This window comes from Pseudophryne corroboree, chromosome 7 (genome assembly GCF_028390025.1).
Source record: "Pseudophryne corroboree isolate aPseCor3 chromosome 7, aPseCor3.hap2, whole genome shotgun sequence".
NCBI classification, from domain to species: Eukaryota; Metazoa; Chordata; class Amphibia; order Anura; family Myobatrachidae; genus Pseudophryne; species Pseudophryne corroboree.
In genome coordinates, this window is record NC_086450.1 from 12906782 (window position 1) to 12921107 (window position 14326).

At 49.4% G+C, this 14326-nt stretch overlaps 1 protein-coding gene across 5 annotated transcripts in view; it reads right to left on the reverse strand.

Annotated features, from left to right (window-relative positions):
* ADAM23 (ADAM metallopeptidase domain 23) overlaps positions 1–14326 on the reverse strand; it is a 282388-nt gene that overhangs the window by 41768 nt on the left and 226294 nt on the right. For 4 of the 5 annotated variants that reach the window (XM_063932698.1, XM_063932699.1, XM_063932700.1 and 1 more), the window contains exons 21-24: positions 12382–12487; positions 11514–11633; positions 8647–8815; positions 7196–7307 (exon numbers count right to left, since the gene is read on the reverse strand). In XM_063932698.1, coding sequence (XP_063788768.1) covers positions 7196–7307; positions 8647–8815; positions 11514–11633; positions 12382–12487 — 507 coding nt within the window. The remainder of the gene's footprint in view (positions 1–7195; positions 7308–8646; positions 8816–11513; positions 11634–12381; positions 12488–14326) is intronic. The other variant, XM_063932697.1, reaches the window with a different exon arrangement.

Sequence of the window (14326 nt, forward strand, 5' to 3'; positions counted from 1 at the left end):
TCGACCCAGTTGAAATTCCTCTGTAGGGGCCTTCCAGGCCTCGCACCATGCAACATATTTACGCCAAATGCGGTGATAATGCTTTGCGGTTACATCCTTCCTGGCTTTGATCAGGGTAGGGATGACTTCATCCGGAATGCCTTTTTCCTTCAGGATCCGGCGTTCAACCGCCATGCCGTCAAACGCAGCCGCGGTAAGTCTTGGAACAGACAGGGTCCTTGCTGGAGCAGGTCCCTTCTTAGAGGTAGAGGCCACGGGTCCTCTGTGAGCATCTCTTGAAGTTCCGGGTACCAAGTCCTTCTTGGGCAATCCGGAGCCACGAGTATAGTTCTTACTCCTCTCCGTCTTATAATTCTCAGTACCTTGGGTATTAGAGGCAGAGGAGGGAACACATACACTGACTGGTACACCCACGGCGTTACCAGAGCGTCCACAGAGCGTCCACAGCTATTGCCTGAGGGTCCCTTGACCTGGCGCAATACCTGTCTAGTTTTTTGTTGAGGCGGGACGCCATCATGTCCACCTTTGGTTTTTCCCAACGGTTCACAATCATGTGGAAGACTTCTGGGTGAAGTCCCCACTCTCCCGGGTGGAGGTCGTGCCTGCAGAGGAAGTCTGCTTCCCAGTTGTCCACTCCCAGAATGAACACTGCTGACAGTGCTATCACATGATTTTCCGCCCAGCGAAGAATCCTTGCAGCTTCTGCCATTGCCCTCCTGCTTCTTGTGCCGCCCTGTCTGTTTACGTGGGCGACTGCCGTGATGTTGTCTGACTGGATCAGCACCGGCTGACCTTGAAGCAGCGGTCTTGCTAGGCTTAGAGCATTGTAAATGGCCCTTAGCTCCAGGATATTTATGTGAAGTGATGTCTCCAGGCTTGACCACAAGCCCTGGAAATTCCTTCCCTGTGTGACTGCTCCCCAGCCTCGCAGGCTGGCATCCGTGGTCACCAGGACCCAGTCCTGAATGCCGAATCTGCGGTCCTCTAGAAGATGAGCACACTGTAACCACCACAGGAGAGACACCCTTGTCTTTGGTGACAGGGTTATCCGCTGATGCATCTGAAGATGCGATCCGGACCATTTGTCCAGCAGGTCCCACTGGAAAGTTCTTGCGTGGAATCTGCCGAATGGGATTGCTTCGTAGGAAGCCACCATTTTCCCCAGGACCCCTGTGCATTGATGCACTGAGACTTGGCCTGGTTTTAGGAGGTTTCTGACTAGCTCGGATAACTCCCTGGCTTTCTCCTCCGGGAGAAACACCTTTTTCTGGACTGTGTCCAGGATCATCCCTAGGAATAGAAGACGCGTCGTCGGGATCAGCTGCGATTTTGGAATATTGAGAATCCAACCGTGCTGCCGTAACACTACCTGAGATAGTGCTACCCCGACTTCCAACTGTTCCCTGGATCTTGCCCTTATCAGGAGATCGTCCAAGTAAGGGATAACTAAAACTCCCTTCCTTCGAAGGAGTATCATCATTTCGGCCATTACTTTGGTAAAGACCCGGGGTGCCGTGGACAATCCAAACGGCAGCGCCTGAAACTGATAGTGACAGTTCTGTACCACAAACCTGAGGTACCCTTGGTGAGAAGGGTAAATTGGGACATGGAGGTAAGCATCCTTGATGTCCAGAGACACCATATAATCCCCTTCTTCCAGGTTCGCAATCACTGCTCTGAGTGACTCCATCTTGAATTTGAACCTCTGTATGTAAGTGTTCAAGGATTTTAGATTTAAAATAGGTCTCACCGAGCCGTCCGGCTTCGGTACCACAAACAGCGTGGAATAATACCCCTTTCCCTGTTGCAGGAGGGGTACCTTGATTATCACCTGCTGGGAATACAGCTTGTGAATGGCTTCCAATACCGCCTCCCTGTCGGAGGGAGACGTCGGTAAAGCAGACTTTAGGAAACGGCGAGGGGGAGACGTCTCGAATTCCAATTTGTACCCCTGAGATACCACCTGAAGGATCCAGGGGTCCACTTGCGAGTGAGCCCACTGCGCGCTGAAATTCTTGAGACGGGCCCCCACCGTGCCTGAGTCCGCTTGTAAAGCCCCAGCGTCATGCTGAGGACTTGGCAGAGGCGGGAGAGGGCTTCTGTTCCTGGGAACTGGCTGTTTGCTGCAGCCTTTTCCCTCTCCCTCTGCCACGGGGCAGAAATGAGGAGCCTTTTGCTCGCTTGCCCTTATGGGGCCGAAAGGATTGCGCCTGATAATACGGCGTCTTCTTATGTTGAGAGGCTACCTGGGGTAAAAATGTGGATTTTCCAGCAGTTGCCGTGGACACCAGGTCTGATAGACCTACCCCAAATAACTCCTCCCCTTTATAAGGCAATACTTCCATATGTCTTTTGGAATCCGCATCACCTGACCACTGCCGCGTCCATAACCCTCTTCTGGCAGAAATGGACAGCGCACTTACTCTTGATGCCAGTCGGCAGATATCCCTCTGTGCATCACGCATATATAGAAATGCATCTTTTAAATGTTCTATAGTCAGTAATATACTGTCCCTGTCTAGGGTATCAATATTGTCCGTCAGGGAATCCGACCAAGCCACCCCAGCCCTGCACATCCATGCTGAGGCGATTGCTGGTCGCAGTATAACTCCCGTGTGAGTGTATATACATTTTAGGATATTCTCCTGCTTTCGGTCAGCAGGTTCCTTAAGGGCGGCCGTCTCAGGAGAGGGTAGTGCCACCTGTTTAGACAAGCGTGTGAGCGCTTTATCCACCCTAGGGGGTGTTTCCCAACGTGCCCTATCCTCTGGCGGGAAAGGGTATGATGCCAATAACCTTTTAGGAATTATCAGTTTTTTATCGGGGGAAACCCACGCTTCATCACACACTTCATTTAATTCTTCAGATGCAGGAAAAACTACAGGCAGTTTTTTCTCACCAAACATAATACCCTTTTTAGTGGTACTTGTATTATCAGAAATATGTAAAACATTTTTCATTGCCTCAATCATGTAACGTGTGGCCCTACTGGAAGTCACATTCGTCTCTTCATCGTCGACACTGGAGTCAGTATCCGTGTCGGCGTCTGTGTCTGCCATCTGAGGTAGCGGGCGTTTTAGAGCCCCTGATGGCCTTTGAGACGCCTGGACAGGCACAAGCTGAGTAGCCGGCTGCCTCATGTCATCAACCGTCTTTTGTAAAGAGCTGACACTGTCACGTAATTCCTTCCATAAGCCCATCCACTCAGGTGTCGACTCCCTAGGGGGTGACATCTCTATTACAGGCAATTGCTCCGCCTCCACATCATTTTCCTCCTCAAACATGTCGACACAATCGTACCGACACACAGCACACACACAGGGAATGCTCTGATAGAGGACAGGACCCCACTAGCCCTTTGGGGAGACAGAGGGAGAGTATGCCAGCACACACCAGAGCGCTATATATATATATATAGGGATACCACTATATAATGTGTTTTCCCCTTATAGCTGCTGATATTATCAAACTGCGCCAAATTAGTGCCCCCCCTCTCTTTTTTACCCTTTTCTGTAGTGCAGGACTGCAGGGGAGAGTCAGGGAGACGTCCTTCCAGCGGAGCTGTGAGGGAAAATGGCGCCCGTGTGCTGAGGAGATAGGCTCTGCCCCCTTCTCGGCGGACTTTTCTCCCGCGTTTTGCTATATTCTGGCAGGGGTTAAAATACATCCATAAAGCCCTGGGGGTTATATGTGATGTATTTTCGCCAGCCAAGGTGTTTTTATTGCTGCTCAGGGCGCCCCCCCCCCCCTAGCGCCCTGCACCCTCAGTGACCGGAGTGTGAAGTGTGCCTGAGGAGCAATGGCGCACAGCTGCAGTGCTGTGCGCTACCTTGTTGAAGACTGATGTCTTCTGCCGCCGATTTTCCGGACCTCTTCTTGCTTCTGGCTCTGTAAGGGGGCCGGCGGCGCGGCTCTGGGACCGGACTCCGAGGCTGGGCCTGTGTTCGGTCCCTCTGGAGCTAATGGTGTCCAGTAGCCTAAGAAGCCCAAGCTGGCTGCAAGCAGGCAGGTTCGCTTCTTCTCCCCTTAGTCCCTCGATGCAGTGAGCCTGTTGCCAGCAGGTCTCACGGAAAATAAGAAACCTAAAACTAACTTTTTCTAAGAAGCTCAGGAGAGCCCCCTAGATTGCACCCTGCTCGGTCGGGCACAAAAATCTAACTGAGGCTTGGAGGAGGGTCATGGGGGGAGGAGCCAGTGCACACCAGGTAGCCCTAAAGCTTTACTTTTGTGCCCAGTCTCCTGCGGAGCCGCTATTCCCCATGGTCCTTACGGAGTTCCCAGCATCCACTAGGACGTCAGAGAAATACGCGTTTGATGTTGGGTGCCAATAAGACCTAAACATCTCTCCATCTTGTGTACAACCCACGCACAAAAGTGCTTCGCAGGCGCTGGCAACCGTTATTAGCGTAATCAAGAAATCGCCAATGACACGTCTTGGCTGCACGTTTATGCGTCTCTGTTGGTCTACGTCTGTTCGCAATTATGCTAAAGCCCTTACTGTACTCAGCCTGCATTAGGTTACCCTTCCCTTACCCCGTCCTGCCTATCCGGGCGTGAGCTTATGCAAGTGCTGTATCTCATATATGCAGATCTGTATGGGTGTATATGCGAGCCGCCTCTATTCTGAGCACGTGCAGAGCAATTTGCCGTATGTTACGCCGCGCAAACTGGTATATGTCTCACCCTGTATCAGCCCCATCGTGTGCAGCTACTTAGGAAGACTCTGATTGTAGACAGCGCAGTGTCGCACAGGTGTGCCACCATGGGTGTTAGCTCAGGTAATCCATTTGTACATTTAAGTAATAAATAACTAATTGATATTAAAGGAATATTAGAGTTGAGGGGACACTTACGGCTTGTCAACTAGCAAAATGGCGACAAGCATTATGAGGAGCCCAGAGGGCAGGCGCCGCAATGCCGGCAAGTGTGAAGCGCTACTTTCAGCATTTAATGCACGCCGTCAGTACAACTGTAAACCTGATGCTGTAAAATGCAGTAATATCACCTGCTGACACCGCGCGCCTGCTGACATCAAAGCGTCTGCCTTCCGAAGTCTCCAAACTGCTTGTCTGTATTGTGATTGTCATTAAGAACAATTCCCCCCGTCCTTATTAGCGTCAATTACATTACTTTAGCGCAATGCTGAAACAGTCTCCTCTGAAGTGGTGTAAAGATAAAGGCCCTCATTCCGAGTTGTTCGCTCGCTGCTAATTGTAGCAGAATTGCTAATAGGCTAAAATCCGGCAGTTCTGCGCATGCGTATGCACAGCAGGGTGCACGCGCTAAGCAATTTTACACAAAACTATGCTATTTTACTCACGGGCGAACGAAGCTTTTCAATCGCTCTGCTGATCGTAGTGTGATTGATAGGAAGTGGGTGTTTCTGGGCGGAAACTGAGCGTTTTCAGGGAGTGTGCTAAAAAACGCAGGCGTGCCAGGTAAAAACGCAGGAGTTGCTGGAGAAATGGGGGAGTGGCTGGCCGGACGCTGGGCGTGTTTGTGACGTCAAACCAGGAACTACACGGACTGAGGTGATCGCAGTCTAGCAGTAGGTCTGGAGCTACTCAGAAACTGCAAGGAAATTGCTTTCGTTAGCAATTCTGCTATGCTAAGATACACTCCCAGAGGGCGGCGGCTTTGTGTTTGCATTTCTGCTAAAAGTAGCTAGCGAGCGAACAACTCGGAATGAGGGCCAAATACTTTTTATGTGTCTGGTAAAATCTGCCTTCTACGCTAAGCAGCACGTTTTACTATTAGTATAATCCACAGAGCAATATCTATAGTTTCAGAAGCTCCCAGGCACCTATATAATGACAACTACCCAGTTATGCCGAAGTAATGAGCGTACTAAAACTTAAAAAAACCCTCAATGGGTAATTATTGTGGTGCTGAATGGGAAATACGGGGTAAAATGGAAATAAGGAAAACAGTTACTGTATTTTCTTACAATGGTAACATTAGAGCCATTTGCTCCATATAATTAGTAGGGGGTGAGTGGGTACACACAGACAGCAAAAGTGAGGAGACGGCTTCTCACCAATGCCAAATGGCACCGAATCTCCATATCATGTACCCGCCTTACGCATCTCATTCCCGGATCTTTCCCAAACTGTTCTCTACCTCGCCCCGGCCCCATTCCAATTCCAAAGCCTTCTCTCCATACTCTCCCTCACCATGCCTCCCTATAACAGCTAATCCCGTGTTATCTCTTCTCTACAATCATCAGAAGTACAGACGCATTTTCCCTTCATAATACATGTTACACGCAGACAGAACTATCCCAATATACTCCGATATACATAAGACAACATTCACTAAGTTATAAAGCCCCCCCCCCAAAAAAAAACAATTAGCTTCCTACATGCAGTATGTGGATAATGGAAAAGAATATTTTACAAAGTTAAAATTTAAACGCATTCCGAGCAGTGTCGGCATTCCGGTGTCAGTATTCCGGCCAGATCCCTTTCTGAGACCTGCTGTCTTGTCTATGGGGGTCATTCCGAGTTGATCGCTCACTAGCTACTTTTAGCAGCCTTGCAAACGCATTGTCGCTGCCCACCTGGGAGTGTATTTTCGCTTTGCAGAAGTGCGAACGCTTGTGCAGCCGAGCGCCTGCAAAAACATTTTGTGCAAAACAAGACCAGCCCTGTAGTTACTCTTCGTGTGCGTTGATTCTAACGTTGGAGGGTTGGCTTTTGACGTCACACACCCGCCCAGCGTTCGCCCAGCCACGCCTGCGTTTTCACTGGCACGCCTGTGTTTTCCTAAGCACTCCCTGAAAACGGTCAGTTGACGTCCAGAAGCGCCCCCTTCCTGTCAATCTTCTTGCGGCCGCCAGTGCGAATGAAAACGTCGCTAGAACCTGTGCAAAACCACAAAAGCCTTTGTACCCGTACGTCACACGTGCGCATTGTGGTGCATACGCATGCGCAGAAATGCCGATTTTTAGCCTGATCGCTGCGCTGCAAACAACGGCAGCTAGCCATCAACTCGGAATGACCCCCTATATCACAATAACGGAGTATTACTAATGTAACGGCAACAGATTGTCCTGACTGTAACCTCTCATGAGGTGCAGGATCTGTACAGGTAAATGCCTGTCTGTGACACTGGCTCGCTGGTAATAACCCCCTCCTCTATTGTATCACTGGGCGTGCTTACTGATAAGGAACATGAGAAACAAAACATTACAGACCCTTCGGCAAGTCATCTTTTTTGTTGTTAACCTCTTTCTTTGGGTCGTAGATACTGCAGTCAGTTCCGGCCCACGTGGAGCTACATATACAGGTGGCTTCATTGCTGCAAACCTGAAAAGTAACCAGACGGTATTAAGGCGAGAAAACCGGCGTCCCCTAACTCTGACGATAGAGAGCTGGATTGCGAATCGGACGCATGGGCCCTTCTCGCGATATGTCAGCAAACTGCGCACTCTCTTTACCATGTGCACACACCTTCACGGAGGATATGAGAGCGTCTGGTTTGCTCCATGCATGGCCGGATCACTCTGACCGCGTACTGGGCAGTTACCGCAACGCGCTAATGTGTCTCGTGGGAGTGTCATAGGAAGTGTAGCCCGACTTCTGTGTTTGAGGTTTGTGGAAGGAGATGGGACACCTGGTTCAGACGGGATGGGCCGAAGGGGCGAAACTAACGATGACAAAGCAATTTCTCGCAAAACTACAACTCAGGCTGAATTGAGCCCTTACCCACATGCACGTAAAACATTTATCTTACAAAACAATCTTTCGTTTGATTATAAGTTAAGCATTCAGTCCCCGATCTCCACCCCTGTACAAATCCTGCATTGGTCCCAGTAGTGGATCTTGCTACGGGCACATGGGATTTTTGCCCGGGGCGCCGCCTTCCAGAGGGCGCCGTGGCCATCCGGAGGGCAGCGCCGCCGCTGTGGCATGATCCGCTATTGGTGGTGCCCCCCAGTGCTGGCTGTCACTGCTGTGCGGTGCGCGATTACATCATCGCGCACCGCACGGCATTGTGGAACGGCACATAGACACTAGGGGTCATGATTGACCTCTAGTGTCTATGTGGTGCTATGGGAGAGACGTCATGACGTCTCTCCCATAGATCAGAGGAGCGGCACCGGCAGCCGGAGACGGAGGTCAGCAGCGGTCGGGAATCAAGAGCGGGGATGGTGAGTATTAATTAAAAAAAAAATTATTATTTTTATTTATGTTTTTGTAAGCGGCACAACTAGGGGGCACAAACGGGGGCACAACTGTACTGGAGTCAATACCACTGGGGGCACAAACGGGGCACAACTGTACTGGGGTCAATACCACTGGGGGCACAACTGTACTGGGGGCATTACCACTGGGGGCACAAACGGGGGACAACTCTACAGGGGGCATAACTGACCACGCCCCTTTATGAAGCCACGCCCCTATTTTCATCCGGGGCGCCACAAGGGCTAGAACCGTCCCTGATTGGTCCCTGTCATGTCCCTGCATCGAGGGGTAAAGGACTGTGGGTGTGGTGTATACTGTACCCACAGGTATAGGTTACAAAACTGAACTGGTCCAAACAGTCTGACGTCATAGTTTATATCGGATATACAGAACCACATTTATCTCTTTTATGCAGCATTGTTTCTCCGGCCACTTATAAATAGCCCCGGATAGTTCATACCCCATGTCCGGAGCAGACTTTGCCATTGGAACCCATCGGGCAGCTGCTGATGTTCAGGGAAGCAATAGACAGGCACTTCCTGTCTAAGCACATCATGGAAGGGCCGCAAGGCGTTCCGTCCTCCACATACCCCATATCGGTCTCATCGTCCAACAGAATGTGAGCGCCACTGGTAACGAGAAAACATCGCATACATCACATCAAAAAGGGAAAACAGGGGTAAGAGGAGTAACTGTATGAACATGAAACCCATAGAAACGGCCGAGAGCATAACAGGCATAAAAAAAACACATAATAAAAAACACAGAAAAAATACACAAAATAAACAGAAATAATAAAATCACAACCACATAGTTGCAAATGTGGGAATAATACTGACACTGGCATAATGGGGGTCATTCCGAGTTGATCTGCTCGCTAGCAGTTTTTAGCAGCCGTGCAAACGCTATGCGGCCGCCCACCAGGAGTGTATTTTAGCTTAGCAGAAGTGCGAACGAAAGGATCGCAGAGCGGCTACAATTTTGTTTTGTGCAGTTTCAGAGTAGCTCAATACCTACTCAACGCTTGCGATCACTTCAGACTGTTCAGTTCCTGTTTTGACGTCACAAACACGCCCTGCGTTCGCCCAGCCACGCCTGCGTTTTTCCTGGCACGCCTGCGTTTTTCCTGGCACGCCTGCGTTTTTCCGAACACTCCCTGAAAACGGTCAGTTGACACCCAGAAACGCCCACTTCATGTCAATCACTCTGCAGCCAGCAGTGCGACTGAAAAGCTTTGCTAGACCCTGTGTGAAACTACATAGTACGTGTAATAGTGCGTCGCACATGCGCATTTCGCCACATACGCATGCACAGAACAGCCGTTTTTTAGCCTCATCGCTGCACAGCGAACGAATGCAGCTAGCGATCAACTCGGAATGACCCCCAATGTCAACATATGATAAATAACGGTCAACCCAAATCAGCTGGGGTGGCCAAGAGAAATGGTAGAAATGTGAGAAGGAAGGGCCCTGCTCGGAAGAGCTTACATCTAAAAGGGAAAGGAAGGGGGTGGCAGTGCTGGCAACATACAAGGGTTCTCAAAGTGTGAGGGAAGGTTGAATTAGGCAGAGATCTGGTAAGCAAGGGTGAATACGTGGGTTTTGAGTTCAAGCTCTTTTGCAGAGTAGAAATGACACCTATAAATTAACTCTTTATAATTTACCCCCTACACAACATTGGGGGTAATTCCAAGTTGATCGCAGCAGGATTTTTGATAGCAATTGGGCAAAACCATGTGCACTGCAGGGGAGTAAGATATAATATGTGCAGAAAGGGTTATTTTATTTCTGTGCAGGGTAAATACTGGCTGCTTTATTTTTACACTGCAAATTAGATTGCAGATTGAACACACCCCACCCAAATTTAACTCTCTCTGCACATGTTATATCTGCCTCCCCTGCAGTGCACATGGTTTTGCCCAATTGCTATAAAAAATCCTGCTGCGATCAACTTGGAATTACCCCCATTATTTCAGAGAGTGCAAAGATAAAGACAATTGGGGTAATTCAGATCTGATCGCAGCAGCAAATTTGTTACCAGTTGGGCAAAACCATGTGCACTGCAGGGGAGGCAGATATAACATGTGCAGAGAGAGTTAGATTTGGGTGTGGTGAGTTCAATCCGCAATCTAAATTGCAGTGTAAAAATAAAGCAGCCAGTATTTACCCTGCACAGAAACAAAATAACCCACCCAAATCTAACTCTCTCTGCACATGTTATATCTGCCCCCCCCCCCCCCCCCCCCCCCCTGCAGTGCACATGGTTTTACCCAACTGCTAAAAAATATCCTGCTGCGATCAACTTGGAATTACCCCCCATGTGCATTGCAGGGGGGCAGATGTAACATGTGCAGAGAGAGTTAGATTTGGGTGGGGTGTGTCCAAACTGAGGGGGTAATTCTGAGTTGATCGCAGCAGGATTTTTGTTAGCAGTTGCGCAAAACCATGTGCACTGCAGGGGAGGCAGATGTAACATGTGCAGAGAGAGTTAGATTTGGGTGGGGTGTGTCCAAACTGAGGGGGTAATTCCAAGTTGATCGCAGCAGGATTTTTGTTAGCAGCTGGGCAAAACCATGTGCACTGCAGGGGAGGCAGATGTAACATGTGCAGAGATAGATAGATTTGGGTGGGGTGTGTTCAATCTGAAATCTAAATTGCAGTGTAAAAATAAAGCAGCCAGTATTCACCCTGCACAGAAACAAAATAACCCACCCAAATCTAACTCTCTCTGCCATGTTACATCTGCCCCACCTGCAGTGCACATGGGCCCTCATTCCGAGTTGATCGCTCGTTAGCTACTTTTAGAAGCCGTGCAAATACATAGTCGCCGCAAGTGTGCGAACGCCTGTGCAGCCGAGCGGTACAAAAATATTTTGTGCAGAACAAGACCAGCCCTGTAGTTACTTATCCTGTGCGATGATTGCAGCGACGAAGGTCCTGGAATTGACGTCAGACACCCGCCCTGCAAACGCCTGGCCACGTCTGCGTTTTCCCAACCACTCCCAGAAAACGGTCAGTTGACACCCATAACTACCCTCTTCCTGTCAATCTCCTTGCGATCGGCTGTGCGAATGGAATCGTCGCTACAACCATTGCACAGCAAGGATGCTCTTTGAACCCGTACGACGCGCGTGCACATTGCGGTGCATACGCATGCGCAGTTTTGCCAATTTTTTTCCTGATCGCTGCGCTGCGAAAATCGGCAGCGAGCGATCAACTCGGAATGAGGGCCATGGTTTTGCCCAACTGCTAACAAATTTGCTGCTGCGATCAACTCTGAATGACCCCCAATGAGAAGCAGGGTCTGTGTAAAAGCGGGATTGCTTACCTGCAGTCCATCACTCTCCCCTGGAAGTTGATGTACGTCGGTGGGATGTCGCCTTCTAATTTGCCGATGCGAGGAATTTTGGTCACATTTGCACACAGTAAAAACCCGCAGAATACATCGCTAAAAGAAGAAAACACGTTATTTTTGCGACAATATTTGTGCCTCTATTCATACAAATTCTATATATTTTGTGCAGTTCTGGGCATTCACGCTGTACTGACTTGTGGGCGGCGGTAACGACGGGGAATGTGTGAATAGGGAGCTGAGAAATGAGCGAGGGGGAAGGTTGGTGTGCGGTGTTTCCATCAGTCACTTGTATGAATGTATTTGGTGATTTTCTCTTGGCGCTCGCTATGTATCGGATTGCACACTTCTATAGGCGATTCAGGGTCGTACGCTAATCAGTCGCAATCCCACTTGTGGTGGAAGAGGTGTTACTGGGTGGCAATGGGGCGTTTGCATGTAGGTTAAGATTAGCGAAGGTGCGTCGGGGCTGCGTCAACGGAATTAGGAGCTATGCAGAGTTGTGTGTACGCAAGGATACGCCTGTTTCCAGATAGGGCACTTGCACCAGGTCTCTGGTACTGATAAAGATGGCGGCTGGACAGGGGCGGCGCGGTCGCACAGATGAGTACGTATCAGCATACGTGCGAATATCTCTGCACGCCATCTCTGCACTGGCCTCAATATAAAAATAGGGACAAAACAAACGTGATATAAAGCAAAATGAATGACTGAATGATGGGTAAATAATTGTATTGGCCAATATGGCGCTGATGTATGAAGCTACTGGTCACACCGGTATTCACTGGTGACATGCCATCATGAGGTAAGTGTTCCCTACTGACAGGACCGGCTGATTACTCACTGTTTACTGCACTGGATCCAGCTGCTGCCGTCCTTCCCGCAGTTCCCTTTCTCCGTCCCCTCCACGTTCAGCTTCTCATAGCAGTTCTTGTCTGACCCGGCAGCTTCTGCCAGGAGGAGAATGGAGGTATGAAGGAAACGTGCAATTAGTGATGAAGTCTGCCAGCGGGTGTCACTAACAGGACTTGTGGTATAACGGGACGGCCTACACACAGCGTACTGGATGCCACCGGAAGGCCGCCAGTTCTGAGGAGAAATTCGCGGCGTCTCCGCCCATCAGCACGTGACTTCTATCTCCTTACAGTAATCTGTATTTTTTGCCACTGGTCAGCAAAAGCGGATGCAGCACAGGGATGTATTAAGGGCAGGTGGCGCCTGTGTGCAGCACCCCGTCACCCCCTCCCCTATACCTTTAGCCAGTGGTCGCCTTTCCTGTGACAGGGCCTATGCACTCTTTGCTCCATGCGAAGCCATGGCGCAGTGTCAGTGATTTTGCAATCTCCTGCACCATCGCCCTGAACATATCCTCTGCTGTCCACCAGCTGCAGATTATATAAGGGGCAGGCCCGCTGTACGGTACACCGTGGGGTCTATCCTGGGTGCAGGATGTGTGACACTGCCCCCCCTTGATACAAAAGCCTGTATGCACCACACACACTGTACAGCAGTGTAGCTACGCCACACTTAGCAGCCAATGCCCTTATTCCGCCCGTCTGCATTCCTTGGCTGCGTGACTTGTATCAATCATTTCGCATAGCATTCATTTGTACAAAATGTATATTATTTTTTCACATAAACAGAACATTGTCTTACAATAACAAAGCCTTTACAGAAACACGTGGGGTCACATGAGCCGGTTCGGTTTTACTCGGATTTATTCGAATCTCCTTATTGGCTCTCGGACGTTACGTGTTTTGGTTAGCCAATAAGAAAAATCCAAAAGATAAATGGCGATAATTCTGGCGTAAAGAACCAAGTAAATCCGAACCCGCTCATCTCTAGTCTATTCATGAAGCAGTGAAAAGAGCGGAGAAGTGAGCCTGTGGAGAAGCTGCCCCTGGCAACCAATCAGCTGCTCCCTATAATTGTATAGTATGCAAATGATAAATGTTACATCAATTCTGATTGGTTGCCATGGGCAACTTCTCCACTGGCTCACTTCTCTCCACACTTTTCACTGCTTCATGAATAGACCCCACGTTTACTAACAAACATAACACAAACCTGGAGACCAGAAAAATGCACATTGATATAGTTTGATACCCTGCTTCCCGAACGTCTGTATTTCCTATGTCTAGATTGTACGCTCTTCTATATACAATGGGGGTCATTCCGAGTTGTTCGCTCACTAGCAGTTTTTAGCAGCCGTGCAAACGCTAGGCCGCCGCCCTCTGGGAGTGTATTTTAGCTTAGCAGAAGTGCCAACGAAAGGATCGCAGAGAGGCGGCAAAGTTTTTTTGTGCAGTTTTAGAGTAGCTCAATATCTACTCAGCGCTTGCGATCACTTAAGACTGTTCAGTTCCTGTTTTGACGTCACAAACACGCCCTGCGTTATCCCTGGCACGCCTGCGTTTTTCCGAACACTCCCTGAAAACGGTCAGTTGCCACCCAGGTACGCCCACTTCCTGTCAATCACTCTGTGGCCAGCAGTGCGACTGAAAAGCTTCGCTAGACCCTGTATGAAACTACATAGTTCATTGTAATAGTACGTCGCGCCGCATACGCATGCGCAGAAGTGCCTTTTTTTTGCCTCATCGCTGCACAGCGAAGGAATGCAGCTAGCGATCAACTCGGAATGACCCCCAATAGCCGGGTAACTGCTGTCTGTGTCCATTTCAGACGCTGGTTATACAGTATGTGCTGACAATTCCACTCAATATGAAATATGAGGCTTTTACAATTGAATAACATCTGTGTACTTGTGTGTGACTTAAAAAAACAAAATA